The sequence below is a fragment of the Lepidothrix coronata genome, unplaced genomic scaffold, assembly GCF_001604755.1.
Source record: "Lepidothrix coronata isolate B3197 unplaced genomic scaffold, Lepidothrix_coronata-1.0 Scaffold30, whole genome shotgun sequence".
Classification (NCBI taxonomy): Eukaryota; Metazoa; Chordata; class Aves; order Passeriformes; family Pipridae; genus Lepidothrix; species Lepidothrix coronata.
Window position 1 is genome coordinate 2,116,622 of NW_016690210.1, and position 24,468 is coordinate 2,141,089.

The 24,468-nt window shown below is 40.2% G+C and overlaps 1 protein-coding gene across 9 annotated transcripts in view; it reads left to right on the plus strand.

The window, feature by feature from the left end:
- Window positions 1–24,468, plus strand: part of SLC37A1 (solute carrier family 37 member 1) — a 39,140-nt gene that overhangs the window by 2,794 nt on the left and 11,878 nt on the right. For 4 of the 9 annotated variants that reach the window (XM_017810960.1, XM_017810964.1, XM_017810962.1 and 1 more), the window contains 11 exons: window positions 947–1,227; window positions 2,837–2,918; window positions 3,745–3,871; window positions 5,712–5,790; window positions 6,619–6,754; window positions 8,311–8,387; window positions 10,227–10,393; window positions 11,341–11,378; window positions 17,356–17,439; window positions 21,177–21,311; window positions 22,903–22,993. In XM_017810960.1, the coding sequence (XP_017666449.1) occupies window positions 1,172–1,227; window positions 2,837–2,918; window positions 3,745–3,871; window positions 5,712–5,790; window positions 6,619–6,754; window positions 8,311–8,387; window positions 10,227–10,393; window positions 11,341–11,378; window positions 17,356–17,439; window positions 21,177–21,311; window positions 22,903–22,993 (1,072 nt within the window). In that variant the 5' untranslated portion in view covers window positions 947–1,171. The remainder of the gene's footprint in view (window positions 1–946; window positions 1,228–2,836; window positions 2,919–3,744; window positions 3,872–5,711; window positions 5,791–6,618; window positions 6,755–8,310; window positions 8,388–10,226; window positions 10,394–11,340; window positions 11,379–17,355; window positions 17,440–21,176; window positions 21,312–22,902; window positions 22,994–24,468) is intronic. The other 5 variants (XM_017810963.1, XM_017810967.1, XM_017810961.1 and 2 more) reach the window with 2 other exon arrangements.

Genomic DNA, 24,468 nt, shown 5'->3' on the forward strand with positions numbered 1-24,468 from the left:
GCCCTGGTGTCTTAACTTGACATCCTGCTGGGGTGGCTCTGCTGTGAGCACACAGGGAGGGTTTTCATGCGTGAGTTGCAGTCACACCTTTTGCCTACAGTGCCTTTTGTCATCGCCCTCAACAGTTGGCTGACTTGCTGCCAACTAACAGTGCAGCTGCTCTCTGGTGCAGTACCTGCAGTAAAGATATTGTGCATTTTTTTTTCTGTTGAGGGACTTCAGCCCATGTTTGAACAAACAGGAGAAACTCTGAAACTTTAAACCAAACTGAATTGATGCTGCCAGAGTCTCTCTCTCCCCTTCCTGTTATGGACACGTGAGATCCCGCCTTCTCCCCTTGTGCTGGTGGAGGGAGCTCAGGTTGTGAAAAAAGTTGTTTATTTTCTTTTCCAAGTTTTCTGACGATGCGGTGCTTTGTGCAGCACTGCCACTGGGACAGGGAAATGGGGTGGAAAAGGGAGTGCTAGTCAAGTCTTGCTGGCAGCATTGTTGAGCAGCACCCACTCTCAAGCTGGAGGAGTCTCTATTCGGAGCTGGAAACACTACAGCCATTTTTGAACTAATTGCAAGCTCATGAATGTTTCTGATGTGCTTAAACAGATCTTTGTGGGCTGGGGAATTGTCTGCTTTGTAGCCATTCTGGGACAAAAGCAAAGTGTTTTGATGTCAGCTGGCTTTGGATCAAGTTCTGCGTGCATCTTCCCTTTGTGCCTCCACTGCTTTGCACTATGCCGAGTTCTCAAAATGCATTATAAGTGATGAAATTCAGAAAAGGCTGCATTTTTATATCAGCTTAAAATTCTCCATTACATTTTTGATGGCTAGAAGGTTAGTTATGGTAATTACTTGCCTCTGAAGTAGATAATTGCTGATTCAAATGTTATGGTTAGAAAATATTACAAATCCTCCATCAGACTGTTTACTTATCAGCTTCTCTTATCTGAAGATCAGCAGTTAACAAAGGCAGAGTGAAGGATTTGCCACGTCATCGAGGCTGAAGGTGTAAGACTAAAAACCTACAGGGAGATCAGCTCAGCAGCAGATATTCCACATTTTTTACCTGCCATCCCACGGCTTCAAGGGGGTCTTTGTTACACATTCAGAAGAACAGAAAACACTGTCACAAGTACATAATTGTGTCACCTAAAATTTGGTGCCAGCCGTAGTGTAGATGGCTCAGCTTCCTCCTGGGATTCGTTTCATCACTTCATTTTCACGAGATCAGTGGTAAGTCCTGAGGTATGGTGGTGATCTTTGTGGACAGTGTGAATTTGTATCTGGGAAGATCACGCTGCTCTGTTTTTGCTTTTTCATTGCTTTATATATACAGGAAGAAAATATTGCTAGTTGTATAATAAATAGTGATGACATTTAAAAAGTCAGGTGCTTTGTTGGGAAACCCAAATAAACCCTTACAAGCCTTTTGTCCTTTTAAAATTATATTTAAGTGATAAATTTCAGATTTTTATTTTCAAGCTCTTAGGTAGGAAGAGTGGCTCAAGGTAAGCTTTCTTTTCTTAACCAGAAGTGTATTTTCTCCCCAATAATTTGATGTTTAATATAGACTTGTACAATTACAGTTTCAGTTCTTGCTACTGTAATATTAAAAACAAAAGCAAACCCAAAAATAAAACAAACAAACAAACAAAACAAAACAAAAAAAAAAAAAAACAAAAAAAAACCCCCCAAAACAAACAAAAACCCCAAACAAACAACAACAACAAAACACAAAAAAACCAAAACCAATACAAAACCCCCCAACAAAACCAAACCAAAATCAAATCCTCTTTGCTCAAGAAAACTAATTCTGGAAGTTTTGTGACATCAGTTCATGTGCTTTCTGAGATAGAAGACTGAGTTAGTTGTGTGTGGAAAAAAAACTAACAAATGAAAGACCAAGCACTTTCCATTTGAGCAATTTTATCATGTTTTTTCTCTAGTATAGCAGCAGGAACAAAGTAATTTCAGTTTTATTCCTTGTGTGTTTTCAGTGAAAACTGTGTTTTCAGTTGTGAGAGTGAGTAATTCAGCTTGTGGGATAACTCTTCTAGTGTCTCTGTGAATATACCAGAACTATAAAACAAGGCCTTGATTATATAAAAGTTTGTAAGGCAAAAAATTATTGAAAAACATTAATTAAAAATCAGGGACCATAGTAGTCTCTGTGATATCAGATATTTGTATTTATATATGTACTTTTATTTCCTGATGTTGATTTTAAGATCAAGGCCAGAAGGAACCAGCAAATACACTTGGACTCTGTGTATTGTTAAAAGCACAATTCCACAAAGTGCTCTCCTTAAACAACTGAAACTGCAGGTAGAGCAGAGAATAGATCAGCTTATTGTCTTTGTTTAATGCTTGCAGTGACAGGGATTTTGGGATGCACTTTTAATTCAGCTGAACTGCAGAGAAAGACCCAAGGATGCCAGTGAGGCACAAAGGAGAATTCCTTCCCAATCCCAAACCTGCTTAATTATGTTCATGTGTTCCAGGACACTCTTATCTGTCCATCTCTGGAAACAGCTGATTTCTGTTGTTACAGAGGAGGGCAAAAGTAAAGCAGAATCCTAAAAGCAGTAAGAAAACAAGGAAGTAATAACCCACAGTATCCAAACTGCCAACTCAGAGAGCCATCACTTATGTCCTAATCATACCAGAAAACCCAGTGAGATGGTGAGGTGTGAAATCTGATTAATAGTATGTTTAATGTTGAACTGACATTTAATAGCCCCCAAAGGAAGGTTGCAAACAAGGCAGATGTTTTTGTGTAACCTGGTGCTAAAAGGAGATCTAAATAAAATAATTTTCAAACACTTTTTATTTTATATTGTAGGTATAGAGCCTTCATTTTCTCTCTCACTTTCCTGCTGTATGCCAGCTTCCATTTATCAAGGAAACCTATTAGTATAGTTAAGGTAAGCAGGGTTCTGTCCTTGTTTAAACATCCTTCTGCTCCTCAAACACAGAAGTCATTGTCTTTTTAGTATTTCCCATTGTGAAAGGCAGTGTTAAACTTTAACTTGAAGTGGCTTCAATATGAAAAACTGATAAAGCCAGTACACAGTGACATTTGCTTGATAAACTTCAGTGAGACCACACCTAGAATATTGCATGTATGTCTGGTTTTTGGGGTTAGAACTATGCCTACACTTAATTCATGTGTCTTAATCTAATTATAGGTATTTGAGAGGTTTGCAGTGATATTTTTGAAAAAAGTTGCTCATAACTGATGAGTTGAGCATGATAATATTGCCTTGGCATTTACAAGAGTGTTCCAAGTACTGTTGAACATCATAGTTGTCTGTACACTTGGGACTCTGTTTCTGGTAAAGCTGGTGGCAAAATATTCCATAATTCAAGGTTTGTTAGTTTAATGTTCAGCCTGTAAAACTTGCCAAACTCAAATCAAATCTGCCAGTGCTGTCTTGTGTATAAGTGATGAGTAACAGTGGGCAAAGTACCTGATTTTACTGCAGAATTTCAGAGCTGTTCACTATCAGAAACACCAGTTCACTATAGAATGTTTTTTCTAACCATGTGATTAACTATTTCATGTAGTGGTGGATTCACTCATCAAAATGCCAAGCAATCAATAATGGCTAACAGTGTTCCTGATTTTGGTGGGTTTGACACAGGTTCACGTCGGTCTGGGTTTGTTAAGTTTGTTGTTGTATGGGAATTAACAGTCCCCAGCTCACAAGTGAGTTTTTTTTCCATTTTCAAATGTCCTTTCCATTCCAGGGAGAGCTGCATAAGCATTGTGCTGCTTCACATGAGGTTGAACTTGACTCCTACAAAGAATATGCTGCCCAGATTCAGCCTCTCAAAAAGCCATTTAACACCTCTCAGTGTGGATGGGAGCCATTTGGTAAGGGTTTGGGGTTTTTTTTTTTTTGGTTTTCTGTTTTTCCCAATAATGAGCTCATATTCATAATTAGGTTATTTGCTTCTTGCTATTTCTTCACATATGGAGGTACTGGGGAGATGTGCATGGAAGGGGTGTTTTGTTTTCCACGTTCTAATTGGTTTCTCCAAAGAAAGTTGAGTTGTGACCTACCTTATGATGTCTCTCCTGCTCAAAGTCACTTGAACAGGTGACATTATTTTACTTGTTACAGCTACGAGATGGTGTCAGTAGAGCAGTTTTCAGTCAGAAAATGGGATTTGTCTTTAGCGTGTCTATTAAGAAAAAAGGGTGAAAAAATAAATCATTATAATTTTCTACTCATTTAATTCAAGGTCCAGCAACCCTTTAAATTAATTGACTTGGTGTTTATCGAAATCAGAGCTTTTCAGAGTCCTTATCTGCTGGAAGAAATATCTTTCTCTCCGTTTTAATGAAGAAAAAGAGGAGACTTCATTGCAGAATAGACTTGACAATTTACTGAATAGTTTATGGACGTGGCCTTTCACTTAAACAGAAAACTAATATTTGTCTGCTGAACAATTACATTTGAATTTAATTGTATTTGAATTTCAGGGAAACTTTGAACCATTCCTTGATGCTTTTATTACTACCAGGAACATCAGTGAAGTAGAATAGTCCATTCTGTCAGTGTGCCAGTGCACCTCAGTCAGTGTAGCCATCCATTCTAATTAGTCCTTAATTAGCAATTAAAAAAAAAAGAAAGTGCTACTCTGTTCAAAGATAATTAAAGATCTGAGCTCTGGGTTTTCTGTGGACAAAATCCAGTATATTAACTGCCTGTTGCAAGGTCTGCTGAAATGATTTAGTCCCACTGGATGGGATGTAGTTAAACTTGGTTGGTGTTTCTTGTCCCTGGACCGAGGGGAGGCTGAGTTTGCGTGTCTGAAACACTGGTTGGCTTTGCTCGTGGAGACTTCTGAGCTCCAGTGTCCTCCTTTTTCATGAACACATGGGTTACTGCCAAGCTGCCCCTTTGGAGTGGCACTCTAGGCTTGGGTTTTTGGCTGTTTTTTTTCAGGCAGTACAGCTGGGAAAGCTGGGACTGACACTGAAAGAAGGAATGCTTCAGTATCTGTGACTTCATGGCAATTGTGGCTCCTTGCAAATAAATACACAAACTGTCTTTCTTGGTATGAGCTCAGGTCTCCTGAGAGTAGACTTGGCATTTCCATCTGGGTGGAGGCCCTCCTGCTCCCTCCATCCTGTCTGCAAGTCCCATTTTGGTGTGATTATGCTTGTTTGCTGTACAGAGCAGAACCCTGTTTGTTGGGGGTTTTTTAAGCAAAACTCTGTGCCCTGTGAATAGTTGGAAAATGAAATGCAAAAGGCTTTAACAATTAAAAAAAAAGGCATATTAAACTGATTCTTTGAAAACCTCTGTGATGATGGAATTTCTTTAGCCATTTTGACTGTTAGGATCTCACACATTTGCAACTCATCTTCCCACTTTTAATCAAGTCACAGTTGGGATCTTCTTTTGTCGAAGGACATACAAGGGCACCTTATTAATAGCTGGTGTTTCTTCTCTTCCAAAATGCTGTTTTGAATAAGGTAGAGTTAAGCACGAGCCTACCAATATTTTTGTTATATGTTACAGCCATTTATTTTTATTTTTTCATTAAATAAAACGTTTTGCAAAATGTGTGCTTAAGTGTGAAAGTGCCTATTGAAAGTTAAATGCCAGTGCACGTTCACTAACAGTTTTCTTCTTATGTGTAAAAATGGTTGGGAATTAATTAGTACATTTAAACTGATAATTTGTTTTGAAAATTATTCTTAGATAAGAGCAACTACAAACAGTTACTGGGAGCGCTGGATTACTCGTTTTTGTGTGCATATGCAGTTGGAATGTATTTAAGGTAAATACACTCTCTTGGAAACCTGCTTTATTGCTGACTGTTAATTTATGAGGCTGCACAACTTCTGAGATATTGTGATTCCTTATGTGAAAAGTTTCTGGTGAAGAGAGTGAGAAACTGATTGCTGAGGGGGGAACAAAACCCACATCATCCCAAGTCCCAATGGTATCATATCTGTTGATCTATAGAAAGCTGCTTCTTACCTGCATCCATCATGACTGCCTTGTGCAGGAATGCTTTCCAACTTGGCCTGTCTTTGCTTCATGTGGAACACAAAGGAATATACACTGGAATGTATGTCCTCGATCAGTCTCCAACTTGTAAACTAAACTGGTTGTCCTGGCTTTCTCTAGAGTGAGAGGATGGAAGCAGACACCTCCTAAAAATAATACCAAAACCATCTTACAGTGTGCAATATTAGCTGCTGTTTGGAGATGTTTCTTTTTATTAAAACCAGAACCCTCATGACTAGAATTATTAGCAAGGGAGACAAGTCTCACTTTAAAAGGCTGGAGACATGTCCCACCTTACCTGTCATTTGGAAAATGACTCTGTAAGTAAATGTGCTCTAACTGAGTATCTGCCTGAAAGATGGTTGTGCAGGTGTCAAACTTAGCAATTAATGAACATGAAATGTTTATTGGGGTTTTTCCCCTGTCAAGTGCTAAAAATTGCTCCTTTGCTGCTGTGAAGGCCAACAGCAGCTACCAGTAAAGTTTCTCCTCAGTCAGAATTAAACAACATAAAATATTCTTTGTTTGTGAGGGCTGGGGGTATGATCTCATTTTTAATTGTGGCCTTTCTCTTTATTTCCTTCCCCATTCCAAGTGGACTGATAGGAGAGCGGCTGCCGATCCGGTACTATCTGACGGGTGGGATGCTCGCCAGTGGGCTCTTCACTGCCATGTTTGGATTGGGTTATTTCTATAACGTCCACAATCTGTGGTTTTACATCATGGCCCAGGTAGGCACGATGTTATTTAGACACTCCAGAGTTTCTGTGGTGCTGTTCAGTGTTGTAATCACACAAGTGATTAGTGGTTGGATGGGAGGGTGTAGATGTTGGAACACACTGTCAGTGATGACAGGCAGAACTGACAGAGTGGATAGCCCCAGGTTTTATTTTTGAAAAATGTTTTTTCTAGTGAAAGAAATCTCTGAAAACAAATTAGTGTGTTTCACCCTGTGTCAAATCGACGATCAAATCTTTGCAAGCTTAAATGTGGGCGAGTTTTAAAACAAGCCTATTTACTTTTGTCAGTCTGCCAAGACCTGAGTGACTCATCCTGGCCTTCTCTGCGGGAAAATTACATTTATAGTGCTAATGATTAACAGTCTCCCACACTGGTGTGGCTTATGTAATGAGATTCATCGTGTGAGATTTTTTCAGAGCACTAATCAGATGTCACAAGAATATTTGCTGTTGACCTGAAATGGACTTTAGGTCAGGAGCAGGACATGGTCAGCACTTGAGCTGTTTTGGGCAGGTCTGCACCTTGGCACTGCTGCTTCCTGGGTGTTATTGCAGTAGGATTCTCTCCTCTGGCACCTTTGCATGGCACTGAGCAGCATGGCATGCACAGGTACTAACTTGGGCACAGCAAGCTTGTGTAACCATGTCACCAATTAATCTGTTTAACCCTGTCCCTGCCCCAGCCCTCTTGGATCAGGTGGTTTCCAGGGCACGAGCTGGCTCCTTTAGGGTTAAGCTGACTGTCTCTAGCAGTGCTGCCCTGTGGGGTGTGGTCGGTGAGTCCTGGAATACCAAGGGTGGTCTGGCACCACCAGCCTGCTTGTTTTTTGTGGGGTAGAGTGAGATGATTTTGTTGCATGTTCAAATGCCCACTGTACAGTTACTGTACTGTGACCTTTGCATTAAGGTGTAATTCTAGAGAGAGTAATTCTAGAGTAGGGTTAGAGGTAGTTAAAGTTATAATCTTTGCAATGTGGAGGCTGAACTAGTTCCTACTTCAGCCTGAAATAGTAAGCTAAATTCCTCCTCTCAGTTTATTTACAGGTGTCTGTTAAGCATTTTAAAGTGAATGTTCAAAGTTAGCCAGTCTCCCCTAAAGCTTTCTTTTTTTTCCACTTTGATTGCAAACACACTTTGCCATATGCTCAGATTGAGATAAGCATTAGAGGTGGACTCAGTGATCCTTGTGGGTCCCTTCCAACTCAGAATATTCTGTGAAGCTTTCTGTGTTGCTATTTGAGTGTGGAGAATTCACTTCTCAGTGCAATGCGAGTTTTGGTGAGCATTGTGAGTGAATGACAACGGTCTGTGATTTAAATCATAAAATAATTGTGGGGATGTAGGTACAGGGAAGAATCTCTGCGAAACATTGGAACTTGATTATTCTCGGGGAAAAAAATATCACTTTCAAACCTCCCCGCTAAATTTCTAAATTCAGAGCATTTGTGAGGGCTTCCTTTTCCCACTGCAGCACTCGGCAGGGATTGTGTAGGAGCCTGACTTATTATAGGGTATGTTTATTTATTATAATTTTTATATACTTTCAGATAGCAAATGGTTTGGTGCAAACTACTGGCTGGCCGAGTGTCGTTACGTGTATTGGCAACTGGTTTGGAAAAGGAAGGTAAATCATATGTTACCCAGACTTTTGGAAGTACAGATCAATACATTCTGGGCTGTAATACAGCCAATTTAAATATCTTTTTCTGCTTCTGTGTTTTTGGGGGATGAAAAAGCAGTTAAGTAGAACTTTGAGAGGAGCTTCCTTTGTTACACTAATCAGTTTGTGTATGGGTTTGAAATGTTCTCCCTCATGTCAAACCAATGTTCTCTGGTAGCTCTTTAGTCTGACACTTAGTTTTTCAGATGAAATATTTCAGAATTGAATTAGAATAATCCTTGCAAATATTAACAGTCTAAAACTACCTTTAGTACAGGCTGTTATTATGCCATTTTAATGTGGAATTTCCCATGTTTTCATTTGTGTTTCAAAACAGTTGTCAGGGTGTAACTGTGAAAAGTATCTGTCTAATATCCTTTTTTCTGACACACTTACATAAACTTAAAAATTCAATTTAAAAAGGAAAATACGTACGGCAGCTGATTTAACTTTTCTTTTTGTCACTTTTCTTTAAATCATCTATTTGGGTTTTTTGTCTTAATCCTGCACAGAGGTCAATTGTAATTTATTTTGTCATACCACCATACAGTAGTTTTCCATAAATTTTACAAGAGCTGCATGGTAAATCCACTGGCTCTGATAATGGTTGGTGGATGTAGCACATAATAATGCTACTGTAGTACCATCCTTTGTAGATAAATACCATAAAAGAGCATTATGGTCTGTCAGTTCCAGAGAAGGATATACAACAGTTAAATATATGCTTTCTATATAAAATCACAGCATAGTTGTGAAAATGTAGGTTCAGGTGGTTTTCTGTAGTCCCTGCAGCCTTTTAGGTGAATGTTACAAAATGCAGAGAATAACTGTCATACAGTACTGAACAAAATCGATGAGTCTGCAAAATAAATACATTTATTCAGGCTTTGCTTTGCACAAAAGCAACAGCCTTTTCTTTTAGGAGGCCACAGAGTGGACGGGTGGGTTGGGCTCTTGCTTGAATGTCAGTGTTTTGGTTCTTGTTCTCATTTTTCCACAAATTTCATGAAAATGTGGACAGACCTGTTAGATCTTTAGCCCAAGGAAAAGACTGGGCCTTGTTCAAGTTAGGTTGCTCCACATAAACTGCTGAGGACAAGGCAGTTTTTCCCCCTGGAAGAACAAGGAAGGGGAAAAAAAAAACAAACCCTGCTGTCATGACTTCAGTAGGATTTTTGTGGTTTACATTAGCTGTGCTGGAGCTAATCTGGGATTTCCAGGCAGACAGCAGTCTCATGTGTGTGTGTTAGCCAAGCTTGCACAAGTGTCATCTTCTGCTAGTGCCCAACAAGTCCAGAATGTGACCAGAAAATACTGAATTTGCTCCGCATATCCTGTACAGGTTGTTTTCTTCTGCATGATAAGTCTGCCGTGTCCTGAAAGCATCAGATTATCAGGGCAATGTGTTTGCAGGAGGATTTTCATTCCCAAAAGCGTCAGACTTCGTGTCCACATGCTACACAACATCTGCATACTTGTTTTAATCAAAAAGCTCTATCTAGAAACATGCAAGCCCTAATGGTGTCTTTAAATGGCATTAAATACAGGATGAGTTCTGTGATGCGCAGAGAAGTATTTTACAACACTTTTATTAATATTTAGGTGCCTTGAAATTGCCAGATGGAGACTGTAGCATAAAGAAACGATCAGTTAAAGAACCATAAGATTGCAAATATTAAAATATTTCAGTAACAGCACAGATGAACAACTATTTTTGATAACACTTCTCTCAATCCAGTAATGCTTGTAATAAGAAAAGTTTGTGGGTTGTTATTTGATTTTGTTGGGGTTTTTTTAATGCAGGAGAGGTTTGATCATGGGAATCTGGAATTCACACACTTCAGTGGGAAATATCTTGGGATCCTTAATTGCTGCTTACTGGGTGTCCACGTGCTGGGGTCTCTCCTTCGTGGTGCCCGGAGTCATCGTTGCTGTGATGGGGATTGTTTGCTTCCTGTTTCTCATTGAACGTGAGTGCTTCAGAGGGACAGAACCATGGGGGAGCTCGTTATGGGTGAGGAACACCAGCTGCTTAAGAGTAATTTAGGTTGGAAAAGACCACTAAGATCAAGTCCAGCTTTTGATCAATCACCACCTTGTCAGCCGGACCGGAGCACTGAGTGGCATGTCCAGTTGTTCCTTGAATACCTCCAGGGATGGGGACTCCACCGCCTCCATGGGCAGCCCCTTCTGATGCCTGACAACCCTTTCCATGAAGAAATTCTCCCTGATGTCCAACCTGACCCTCCCCTGGCACAGCTTGAGGCCATTTCCTCTCATCCTGTCCCTTGTTCCCCGGGAGCAGAACCTGACCCCCTCTCTGGTTCCACCCTCCTGTCAGGAAGTTGCAAAGAGCAAGAGGGTCCCCCCTGAGCCTCCTTTTCTCCAGGCTGAGCTCCCCCACCTCCCTCAGCTGCTCCTCATGGCTTATTCTCCAGACCCTTCCCCAGCTCTGTTGCCCAGAATGACTCCAGCACACTTCAGAATTGAGTCCACCACCCTGTTATTAGTTCCCAGTCCTGATAAGTTGTTCAAGTGTATCTTAGCAGAACGTCCCACCTGGCTGCAGTGTATGTTCTGTGCTACCATTCAACCCATGCCATCCATCTTCTGTGCTGTGAAATACAGAAGTCAGCTGGTAGAGCAGGTTGTGAACTTTAAATTAGAAGTTAAAGAAGAATGCCCCATGTTGTCCCTATGAAGACTCAAGAGATATGAATGCTTATTTTACTATAACTGTCCTATCTCAACAAGTAAAGAGAGTTCTGCAGAGGTAACTAGAATTCTGTAAAGAGCAGGACTGCCAAAATAGCCCTTGTTATTTGTACTGTTGGTTTGTTGTCAGTAAATAACACTGTTTGAAAGTGTTTTAAGAGGCTTCTTTTCACTGTTAACTATATGTGGTGTTGTATTTCAGATCCTAAGGATGTAAGTTGCTCCTGCACACCATCCAGTGTAAGTGAATGCTTTTTCTGTATTGATTTTTGCTTCCTAATACACATTTATTAGGACAGTTCTGGAAATCAGTCCGTGTGGCCCTGTTGAGCCAGGCTGTTATAATGATTTGTCTGTGCTTCACTGATAAACCAGAACCTCATTTTCTCTCAAAGCAAGTGAATCAAGAGGTGAATTAATTTGTTTTAAATAAAATTTTGGAATAGAGGATCTTACAACAGTAAAACAGGAAAAACTGTTCATTTCTTTTTTTTTTCCTTGAGTTTTCTTACTTTCCTCCGGTCTTCCTGGGCATCTGCATGGCATTTTGTTCCATCTCCTGCTGTTGCCTCCCTTGCTTAGGTATGGCATAGTGAGTTTGCTGCCAGCTGTATCCTGGGAAGGGTCTCACTGGGAACCCTGTATGAGGCTTTTTAGAAAGAGCAAACAGCCCTTCTGCTGACACAGGGTCAAGGAAGCATGTGTCTGTGGGCTTGGGATGGGTGGTGGGATGTTCCCTTGGATAGAGGAAGGGACAGTAGGAGCACATGGGTAGGGAAAAGCAAGGGATGGATATAAAGCTGAATTGAAGAGATTGGAGCAGTCAGTCAGTTTGTGACAGTGAGTTTAGCCGTGATATAATGTGACATTTATTTGTCTAAAACTCAAATTAATGAAGAAATGTGAAAAGGAGAGGGAAAAAGATCTGTGCTAAGTTGTATGAATCATATGACAGATGGATGCTTTAGTTTTTGTGGCATCCCAGAATAATTGAGATTGAATCAGGACCTCTGAACATTGTAGAAGCCTACAAGAAGGATGGAAGAGAGAATATTTACAAGGGCATGTGGTAACAGAACAAGGAGGAATGGTTTTAAACTGGAAGAGTAGATTTAGATTAGATATTGGGAAGAAATTCTTCCCTGTGAGGGTTGTGAGACCCTGGCACAGGTTGCCCAGAGAAGTTGTGGATGCCCCATCCCTGAAAGTGTTCAAGGCCAAGTTGGATGGACCTCTGAGCAACCTGGGATAGTGGAAGGTGTCCCTGCCCATGGTAGGGGTTTGGAACTGGATGATCTTTGTTCCCTTCCAACCCAGACCATTCTGGGATTCTGTGGTTCCATCCTGTGCTCACAGCAGGTCTAAATTTGACATAGGATCAAATTGCTTAGGGCTGGCCTGCTAAAATTTGAAATCCTCAAGGATGGTGATGCTGTTTATACGTAGGTGTTTGGGAGTTTTTTAGAATGCCTTGATCCCGTGCTTCACTGGCATCATGGGGATCTTGCTATTTAGTGTATAAGAGCTTATACTTCAGGGGCTTAAATTTTGTCAAGATTGTGAACTTCACTAGGTTGTAAATACACTGTCACACACAAGTTGTGTAACACACGTTGCTGTATCACAAGGGAAGATGTGACTCTCCTGACACGGTGGTTTGAAAGTCCACATCAGAGACTGACCTCTTAAGACGTTGTTGAAGCAGGATTGAAATGTGTATGTGCAAATGTCTTAAGCTTTTTTTGGGTTGCTGAACGTCGTATGTATGTTTTTGTGTGCCATTGGGGCAGCAAAACTCATAACTATTTAAATTGTTTCCAAAAGGAAAGCTTTCTCTTCCAAGTGCCTACTATAAGATGGTTCAAACACTAGAAGTAGGTTGGAAGTGGTTCAGCTCTGTTACCAAGATATTTGCTCAGTGCTTTTGAAACAAAAGTTCACAGGATGTTTATGTGCTCAAAATTAAGTATTCTAGGAAGTCGTGTCAATGGCAAAAAGATGTGCCTTGGAAATATTTAATTAAAATGAGAAGATGATTGTTTCCTTTCTTGCCTCACGTAGCTGTGACCCAAGAAGGGGGAGGCAGTCGAAATAGAATGAGAGAAAAATAAAAAGCAAGGAAAGGGACCAGAAAAGAGAGCATTGGGAAGACCAGCTGTGCATAACTTCTCATAACAGAATATCATTCATAGCCAAGTTTTGTTTAGGAGTGTATTTAGAGGTTCATCTTGTTTCGTGTTCCCTAAGGCTCTGGTATGTGTTTGTCTCTACTGTAACCACAACCTAGAGCAGCTCTTGCCCCAGCCTTCTTTTCCTTTGGCTTCCAGGAACCTGTGGGCAATCTGGTCTGCCATGTTTTCACCTGTTTCTTTGGAAGAATAGTAGGGATGATTGGCAGAGAAGGTCATAGGGTTTCCCAGGTTTGAGAGCAAATCAGGGCTGTTGGGGGAAATGTCAGAGGGAAGGTCCCAAGGGAATCCCAGATGGAAATTATCTGTACATGTGAACTATAGCTTTTATTTGCAAGTCTCACAAGTAGGTTGTACAGGGATGATTGCTGTTTTCTTACCACTCCCCTCCAGTATTTTCAGATAGATTTTTTTTTTTTTTACATTTTAAATGCTCTTGAATAGTAACTGAAGGTAATGTTTTTAGTCTGTTATCTCTTCTTTACCAGATAATGGTTTCTCCTCCTCATATGAAGTACTCCTGATAAATCTTCTGAATACTTTCAGTGGTCTGGGGAACTCCTGTTCTTAGTTTGTTACTGTGAGATAAGGTGGGATCACAGTACGTTCTCTATTTTTCATTTAATTCTCTTTCATTTCTCAAAGGTAACTTCTGTCAAGTATGAGAGTATTTTAAGTGACTCTCATTGCCTCCTGTTAGGAGTGTCTTTTTTTTTTTCCTTAGCTTTTATGGAGTTCAGGAGCACCTAGAGCCTCATGTTTACAGAATTTGCTGTTAAGCCTCATGGAAGTAAATGTTTGTCATTTGTTTCAAATACACTTTGGCTGGAAAGCACAACTAAAGAGCTCTGCACAATATATTGCTCATATGTCTCAAGGAGCTGGTATGGAAAATTTTGACATTGAATATCTGTTTACTGTGATATTTCTAACAAAAAATTAGCATTTTAGGAGCTTTTCCCCCCTTCTATTCACCACCTTTTCCCTCAGTCCCAGAAAAGGACTAGCATTTGGCCTCATCTTCTTTCGGGCACCAGCAGGATCCCTGCTCCAGGAACAGTCTTGTTGCATGGGATACATTTGACCTTCAGTTTTCCTGGAAACCTTGCCCTCCAGAGCTAAAGGCATCACTTCTTCCTTCCCTGTTCCCGTTTCACATCTGGAAATCTTGTGGGAGGTTTATAAAAATACTTCCCCACCTGCCTTGAACTCTTTTCAGATTAAGATTCACCGCTGTCTTGGGAAACTGTATCCTATTTGAACTGCTCAAATACTTCTCTTCAGACCTGTGTGGTCTTGCAAGGATTCCACATCCTTAGTGAATGGATTTAAGCTCACAGCTTCTGTTCACTGCAGGAGGGTGGATTTAGAAATTAGGGGAATTAATAAGGTCAGAGGAGAAGTTCACAATCTCCTCCAAATGCAGGTGTGCTAATGACAGTGTCTGACTGTAAAGAAAACTGATTGCTAATTGAAGGAAGGTTCGTGTAGTAAAAGACTGTGTTAATACTGGGAACAGAATATTTCAGCTGTGTTGTACAGGGGTTGGAATTTGTCAGGCATAAAATGCTTGCTGACCTTTTTTTGCTCGGTCATTTCAGTGTCAACCTGAACAACGTTTGTGTTTTTGCAAATGGTCAGAAATCTTTTTTTTCTTTTTTTCTTTTGAGACACTAAAGAAACATTCACACTTGTTCTCATCAGGCTGCAGTAGGTAATTTTGGACAGATGCCTTGGTTAGGTGCAGGCAGCTCTGCTGGCTGGTGCTAAAAACCAAACCTCATTGTGGAAAAATGAGGCCAGTTAAATTTAAGCACCACTAAAATAAATGCTGAGCTTGAGGGAAGGACTTTAGTGTAGATTTATATTAAGATCCAGAGGTCAGGTTCCTCTCTGTGTGATATCACTATCCTGGATGAATTTGGTCTACTGTTTATTTGCAGCATGATCGTGAGCCCAGTATTTCTACCGAGTTTGTAGTGGTGAGTAATCTGATTTCATTGAGTTGTCCAAAATCACAGAAGGCAAGGCAGGCACAGAGCCCTGAATGTGTGGTTCTTATTCTTTATCCACTGGTTTCCTGGGCTGTGCTTCATTTGCTTGTATTCATCTTGGCTCTGATTTATCAATCTGAAATTTTGTTTCCAAGTAAACACTTGAGTGCAATGAAGGGCTTTTAAATCCCCACACTGGAGCCTTAATCTTTGACTTTCTGAATGGCTGTAGCTGTGACAAATGAAAGTGAGAAGCCAGTGTGATTTATTCAGCATTGGTGCACTTCCATCATGAAAGTTAAAGAGGAGGTTTAACAGCATTTGGGTAATGTGGTGATTTAGAACTGGTTTTATTGCTTCTCATTTTCTCCCTGGAGTTTTTTTTTCCCCCATAGTTACATAGTGTTCATTCAGACCTGTCTTAATGCTCTAGGGACTTCCTTTTTCTTGACTTTGCATTCCCAGGAAACTTAGCTCTCTTAAACTCCTGTTGCAAAGTGCTTGTGCACTTAAGAATTACCGTGCTGCAACTTTTATCTTCTGAAAAGGAGAAATAAGTCCAAGTATTAAATGTGCAGCCTCTCAGTCTAGTCCTTTTCCCCAGATGTTTTCTCCTTTCCACAATAAATCTTACTTTTTGACAGTCAAATGAAAAAGCCATTCATTTTTCCTGTGCTGAGCTGCTGATTAAAGATGTAGATGACTTCTCTCTAGGTAATGGGTTTTCTTCCCTGTGGATCATTGTAGATCACATTTTTGACAAGAGCCAGATTTTTCTGTAAGATAAAATTTAAAAATCTGTTTTATCAGACCCTTAGGGGCTTGAGTGTTGTTGATTTATTTTGAGGAATTTGTGCCCAAGACTGCTGCTGCCTCAGCTCTGTATTGAGCAGCAGAAATACTTCAGTTTATCCTCAAAAGTTTTTTGCCTTCTTAGAAGGATTTGAGTGATGAATGGCAGTTTGCCTGAGGAGTACTGCATTACATATCCTTGTATTTTTGTTGGGGAAGAATAACCCAGTGGTTAATTTGGAATTAGAATGTTTGGGGAGGATCTGCATTCTTTTTTCATTCGTGATGGTGAGCTCAAGGGGTTGGGGTGCGTTATTTGGGGCAGAGTTTGTGGTGGTTTTTATTGTTTTATTTTGGGTTTTTTGGTTGGGTTTTTTTTAATGTGGCATCAAGTGTGTGATTAGACACTTAAAAAATCATCTCACACCTGAGGACTGCACAGTGCTTCTTTTGGTCTTAGCAATAGGTTGTCCATGCCTGGCTGCAAATCTACTTTAAAGCTGTGTATTTAATTGAGCAGACAAACCTTAATGTCCCTGGTAAACCTTTTTTGACCAAAGATCACAGAATTGTTTTCCATGGAGTGCAATTTTGTTGTGAACTGTTACACTAATGCACTTTTTGATAAATAAGTATAAAAAGCAGGGCCATCTAGTACCTAAAATGTAGCTTTATTGCCTTGATTTTTCTGCTGGATGTGCTGGAGCTGCTCAGGCTCTTCATTAACACTCCTGTCCACAAGTCCATTTCTGGGTTAAAAGAATATAATGCTGCAGAATATAATCTGTAGGGATAAACTTTAATCTTAAAGGGATAGGAAAGTGAAGAACCAAGGTTTTCCTGAAACAAATCAACTCCTGTGGTTGCTGCTGGGATCATCTGCCTATGAGAAAAAACTGTTTGTAATGTCAGTAAGTTCAGTGGAGAAAAAAGCAGCCAAAGGTGTTAAGAATGGCATGACTGTGCTCTGAATCCAGTGTGCTGCTTCTGTCTAAAACCAGCATGAAATTAGCCTCCAGATAAATTTGTGATTGCATTTTATGTACGTTGCCATAGGTTGTGTACGTTGCTTAAGAACTTTGAGAACTCAAAATGCACAGTCATTAAATCAAAGATGTTCCGTTTGGGGTTATGCTTATGTTACAATGCACACAAACTTGTTGCAGAGAAATGATTGACACTAATGTCATCTTTCAAAAAGCAAGCAACAGAGGTATGGAGTTGTTCTGTTTTGTTTTTCAGAGTTCTAAAACCTTCCTGAATGGTACATCTCGGTACAGAATCCAGATGCCGACCTTAAATGCTAAGGAAAATGGCAAACTTCAGGTAAAATACAACATACTGTTGTAAAATAGTATAGAAGGCTTCCTAAGGCTCATGTGGAACATTTACAGTAGATTTACTGTTGGTGAAGATTGCTCCTCCTTTTATGATGCTGAAATCTCCTTCCATCTTCATACACAAATGTAATTTCAGACGAGGGAATTAAGCATTACCTGACATAAATACTGCTCATTTCCTGGCATAAATGCTGCTGACAGAGCTGAATGAGATGGCATGCTCACTCAGTTGGTCTTTTCTTGTAATCTTGACACAATTCCAGCAGTGCACTGAAAAATATTTCGGAGATAGCCCACTTGAAATATTTGAACTTACATGTATCGTGTTTGTCCCGTCCTTGCAGTCTCACTTCCTTCCCTTTTGAATGCAACAGCTTTATGTACTTCCAAGATTCTACATGGAGATGGATATTTCTGAAAATGAGCAATTATTCAGAAAAATCTTGCTTAAAACTTGCAACCTTAAGTGCTGGTAATTCTCAGCAGACACTGAATTTTGGACTTGACCGTTGATGAGCAAAAAGACATTTTATCTTGCGGTGGACATTAACTGAAAATTTCCATTCGAAATTTTGTATTTGTATTCAGTACACTTGGCACATTGTATCCTGAGAGGATAACTTTTTCTTTTTCCCCCCAACTTCTTTCAGACTTTTCCAGGAAAATAGAAACTTCCTGTTCCATTCATCCTTTGCTATTCATAGAATGGTAATGAGTATTCACAGGGTACAATAATCAGTGCTGGTAAAAAGGTTTTAAAATTTTTGCTGAGGCAACACTTCACTCATCATTTTGATCAGCCCAGCTTCAACTCCCTCTGTACTGAGTTCTTCATTTTCGTTTCCAGCTGCTTAAGAACAGTCTCCAGCCCAGAAACCATTTGTCAGGATTATTTCCCAACCAGCTGGAAGATAAGGGGAGAGATATAAGAATATAGCAGGTGACTATATTTTAGCTCTGTCATCATGACTTAGAATCATGGTTGAGAATGGTTTGTGTTGGAAGGGACCTTAAAGATCATCTCATTCCAACCCCCTGCCACAGGCAGGGACACCTTCCACTAGACCAGGTTGCTCAGAGCCCCTTCCAGCCTGGCCTTGGACACTTCCAAGGATGGAGCAACCACAGCTTCTCTGAGCAACCTCTTCTAGTGCCTCACCACTCTCACAGGGGAGAATTTCTTCTGCAAATTCCCACTTGCTGGCAGCCTTGGCAGTATTCTCCCCCCATCCTCTCTCCACGCTGCCAGCTGGGTTATACGCTTGTGATGCGGAGTCTTAACGAGGTTTAAAAAGAAATGAATAAAAGAATTAAAAATCCTTGTTTGTCACTCTTTGGGACTTCCTGATTTTCTGCCAGTGACAGAAGAACATCTTTTTCCTGTCAGAAGCAGAGCTGAACATCTTTCCTTTTCACAGCGGTTGTGTTGCAGTTGTGTGGAGCTGATTCTCACAGTCAGCTTTTGAGCCTGTACAAACAGCAGATGTTTTGCATTTATGAGTTGGTCTCCAAGCACACTAGAATGGCAGCTTTTACTGGGTTTTTATTGACCTCTGCAATTACTGTAAAAAGAAAGCAAATACTCAGGATCTGCAGTGATTGAAAGCAGAATGTGTTTTTGGCTGCGTGACCTGAATACCTCTGTGCATTCATTGCTGCTTATGTTAGGTTGGCCTCTTAAAAATTACACAAAATTGAGGGATAATGAATCCTTCCCCAGAGATCAAAAGTGTGCCATATGCCTAATCATGCTCTATGACAAGCTGGCAAGGCTGTACAATGTTAACTCTGCCAAGCACAAACTGCTGGTTTTATTTATCATTTAGTTATTTGCAGCATAAAAATCCCATATTGTCGACAGAAGTTTCCAGCATGAGTTAAATAAGTTTTTTTGGACTTTAGTCACTTCTACTTCAATATTTAACCCACTCTTTCAAAATAGACGTAGAGCTACTTGTCTGAGAAATGAGCAGCATTGCCTCAGACAACGCTGGCTAAGTTTGCTGTGCAGATTGTCCATTTAGATACTTACCTGGAAGTGTCTTCCAGTGAATCCAGGGGGAGCTTCAATGCTTAAGCCCTTCTTTTTCTCCACACTCTCTCTCTCTCTCTCTCTCTCTCTCTCTCTGTCTCCCTCGTGTTTTTTAAGTGTTAATAGCTGATGGTTTGAATTGCTGAATCCAAAATTCAGTTGCTAAATTACTACATTTAAAATAGTTCAAGTTTTGAAGTTGCTCCAGTAATTCAGAAGATAAATACTGATGATGATGATGATGATGATGGAGTGACTCGTGCCATGAACAGTTTACAGTGCCATGTCAAAACTCCCTAGATGTTTTTGCTGTCTTCCACTTAATACTTCATCAGGGTACAGGGTATATCCTGTATCCTATCTACAAATCATGTAGAGAATTTTGAATGCTGCATGGTGGCTTCTAAAATTATGCTAAGTGTCTGGGCTCAGGTGTGCAGATGGTTCCTTAGTGCCTTCTCCTAAATTATGTTCTTTAAAAACAGAACTTATGTAGAAACACAGAGTGTAAAATAGCAGAATTGAATTTTTCCAACTTTTTTTTTTCTCCTTTATTCCTCCATCAACTTGCCAAATGTTAACCAGAAAGTTTTAATCTTTGTAATAAATACTGGAAATCGAATAGCCTGTTGTTTTTTCCTTACTAAACAACAGTCAGAGATATATTTGAGGCTTAATTCTTTGCTGAGGCTTTATTCAAACACTGAAGAATTAGGAGGAAGAAGACAGTATGTAGAACACATAGCTAGGAAAAGTGCACAGCCAGGTAAAGCTTCTCAGTGAGCAGGTGAAAGTGAGGATAGCTACATCCCATCCTTTTTCTGAGTTGGAAAAGAGGTACTGGGGGCTATTTATACCTGAAATTTCTTTTTCCTGTGTACAGCTGTAAGATGTAAATTTCCAGTTCTATTCTGAGTTTGTTTCAGTGTGGTGGATGGATAAAAATAACATATACCCTCATGGCTACAGTGGGATGGCTTGTTCTTGTTGAGTGGTAACTTGCTCCACAAGTATTCTTAGCAGCCAGTGGAATTCTTGGGGTAAAATTCTTTCTAGTGCTAAAAAAGGGCTCAGAATTCACAACTTAGGTAACGCTGGTACATTCCAGGCTTTTATAATTTGGGAATTGCAATGCTCAAATGAAACAGAGGTGAAAAAATAAGTGATTTCTTAACATAAAACACCCAATTTCCATAATTCAATTGGAAAGATGGCTTGTATTTAAATCAGTGAATAAGACGGTGTTGCAGAGTCTGAAAAATGGGCTTAATATTTGCACAGAAAGAAGATAATACATGCTTTATATGGAAATGTGTTGTAGTATTCAGTAGATTGTCAGCTTTTATTAGACCACATTTATGTAGTGGGGTAAGGGACACCTGGAAACTGTTTTATTCCACCAAATGTACTCTAATATGTGAAATTGTTCCACAGTAGAAGAGAAACATGATTCCATAATAGAGTGTATGCACTCAAACATAAACAACTAGAATTATTTCACCTGATATTCTGTATATACTCTCTTTGTATCTACTCTGCATATTGAAGTCAAGGTATTTTTAAAAGCTGTAACTTTCAGTGATAAAATATATACTTGTTTTTTAAAATTATTTTGGAATTACTTGATTTCTTTGTACACATATTCTGATTCTTTGTTCTTTTCTCTCTCGTGTGGTTGCTGGGGGAAACAGCAGGATCCAGAGATGCAGCACTTACTTACTGACAGTGAAAACTGCAGCGTGTCCCTGAACTCCAGCACTGTGGTCAGTGGGGAAGGAAGACATGGGACATCAGCAATCAGCTTCCTTGGGGCCTTGAGAATACCTGTGAGTACTTGTGCTGTTCTTCTAAGAGTTAAGTTTTGCCTCAGAATTCATGTTTCTGTGAACATCTGGATGGAGTGGTAGAGGATATATTAACTTTGCATCACGGTCTTGGAATGCTGAGGGCTTTGGGCTTGTCTAGTTTGGAGGAAAGGAGGCTGAGAGGCAAACTCATTGCTCCCTACAGCTTCCTGAGGAGGGAGGTGGAGAGGGAGGTGCTGATCTCTCTCTGTTAGTGTTTGGCATTTGGACAATGCCTTTATTAATGTGGTTTAACTTCTGTCAGCCCTGAAGTGGTCAGGCAGTTGGACTTGATGGCTGCTGTAGGTCAACTGAAACAGTCTATTCTATTCTAAAGTCTCTTCTAAAAGTTTACTGATCTGTCTTAATGACATGTGGGTGCTAAGGATGGAATAACAGACTGAATCTATAAGCACTTCTTGTCAGAACTGCCTTCCATGGCTTCCCTTTTTACATTCTTCAGCATTGTATTTAAAAGCTTTAATTTTATGATCTGTTGTAAGAAAAGTTTCAAACAGCCCGAACGTTTGGGAAAAGAAGTTTCCTTTAGGCCAGAACTTGTCATACTTGATTGTCCTCTCAGACAGAAGCCTAAAAGCTTCAGTGGGATGCAGAAAAATTATTTGCAAATTAATTTGGACCATATATAAAAAGTAGGGGAGGAAATACCCAGTACTCAGCCACTGTATTCCTGGATCTTCTCATCCTTTCCAGTCTGGTCCTGGACTGTTTTTTCCTGTGGTAAAGTGGAAGTAATGGGTAGAAAGATTGCTGCTGCTGCCACCTGGAATCTCAGAGCCTCTGTGGTATTTTTACTGCCTGCTGATGGGAAGGGTCACAGATCCATGTGGAGTAGGGCCAGCTCTGTGTGTGTGCTGTTCCTGAGATTAACTGCAGCCCTCCATACCAGGGGTTTCAGAAATCTGTTTTCAAACAAGAAGTTATCAGATGGTGAGGGGAATAAAGGTAGGTTAATTTGGCAGTTTAGTTGCAACTCTGTGCAGTAAGTACACTTTTATGTTCCCAGCAGGAAAGAGGATGGAGCGAGTCAGTGTCTAAAATATGTCATTGCCCTGTGTGCTCTTGCCACATACTGATTTGAACTGTGTCACACTGGCTTACTGGCTTTTTACAAAGAGCTGAACAATAGGGAAGAAATCTTGTGCCCATCTGAAGGAAGGATCTAAAAAGCACAAAAAGATGCCAGTTGCTCTGGAATACACTCCAAACCCGCTATAATGCTGTATAACAACTCTTTACACAAGGAAAATAAGTGATGCAAGTGTCCCAAACAGTATCAAATCCTCCGCCTTCGTTTTAGTGTTCTCTCTTCAGGTTATTCTGTACCATTTTAGTGTTTTCAGTCAATTCAGTACAATTGAAAAAAAGAGAAAAAAAATACAAGTAAAATACCACAGTCTGCTCTTTGTGCTCTCAGGGGAAGAATGCTTCTTGGGAATCCTCAAGAGAAAAAGAAAAGCCTAAATGCTTCTTAGAAACCATTTTCATAATGGCCTTTGAAAGTAAATAGCTCTGTCAAGATACTAACTTCCTATTTTCTTTATTCTTTCAGGGAGTTGTAGAGTTCTCCCTTTGTCTTCTGTTTGCAAAGCTAGTGAGCTACACTTTCCTCTTCTGGCTTCCCCTCTATATCACAAGTGTAGGTAAGTATCACAGTAAAGGGATACAGAATTATGACTACAAGGTGTCTGGGAATACAAGCTTGAAATAAATAAGAAAATAAACATTACTGCTTCTGAAAGAGGCTTTCTCTGCTGCAGTAGCAGGAGTGTTGTAAGTCACCAGTTAACATATTTTCTCAGGTTTATGAATTCAGTATTACAAGAGGGCATTTTCAAAAGAAACAAACAAAATAATCTGACATCATCAACAATTCCAGGTATAAATGCTGTGTCTTTGGCTTTTGCAAACAAATCAAAAAGGCTTAGTTTCTAAAAATGCTTCTCATTATTGGAGTGTCTTATTCAAATCTGTACAAAACAATCTAAATTAACTTATTTATCTGTTTCAGTACTGCTGTTTTGGTTTTTTTGTACTTTAGAGTGCAGAGAAAGGAGTTCTCCCTAACCAGAGAAATTCATGTTCTTGTGAGCCATGATGGGACCTTTAAACCCCCAGAACAGAAAAGATGTGCTGGGCAAGTATGGCAGGAACAACCAGCAGAGAGAGGCAGGTTGAACACCCTGTGAAAGCACAAAGTGCTGCAAATCCTGTAGCTGAAACCTCTTATGTGTGGACCAAAGCCAGTGATTCTGCAGGACTGGGTACCTTGAAAGCACTGGGCTTTTAGGAGAATGGTTAATGATGTTTACCTTGGTACTGTTGTCTGTGTTGTGGCAGATGTTGGTGAGGTTATGGTGGTGTCCCTGACCCTTCTGCCTTAGCACATACTGCTCTGTAAATTGTATTGCAGAGGCTTCAAAAAAAAAGGTGGATTTTAGAAATTCAGCTCCTTTTGAAGCTTCACACTTAATAGGACTGGGTTGCCCAACTTCCTGATGTACTTTTGGGAATCTGACCCTGTTAGCAAATCAGTAGATACATTAGGTTAAATATAAGTATGTGCACAGTGGTCTTCAGTGCCCCTGGCAAACTGTGGAGTTGAGGAAGTCCCTGTGTCTTTGCAGTCCCCTGGAACTGCACAGTGCAAGCTGTGCCAAGCTATAGTTTAGTGATGGATATTACAGGTCATATGGTGGAGACCTCCAGGATGAGGCTCTGTAAGTGATCCAGATCTACACTAATCATGCTTTTAGAGCAAAGAGCCTCATTTTTGAGTGTTTGTTCCTGTTTATGTGGTTATTCACAAACAGGAAACTTGTTAGGCCAGACTTCAGCATGGATACAGTCCAAGCACTGTTGAGGGCCCCCAACACAACTGAGCTCTTGGGTGACATCAAGATCAGAGGCAGCCTGGGCTGCAGTGATGATTCACTGGTGGAATTCACAGTCCTGAGGGATCTGGGTCAGACAAAGAGTAAAGTCAGGGCTATGAGTTTTAGGAAAGCAAACTCCAGCTGCTCAAGGAGCTGATCAATAGAACCCCCCAGGAAACTGCCCTCAGGGACGAACAGAACAGAGCTGGGCAGATCTTGGAGAATGTTTTCCATAGAGTACA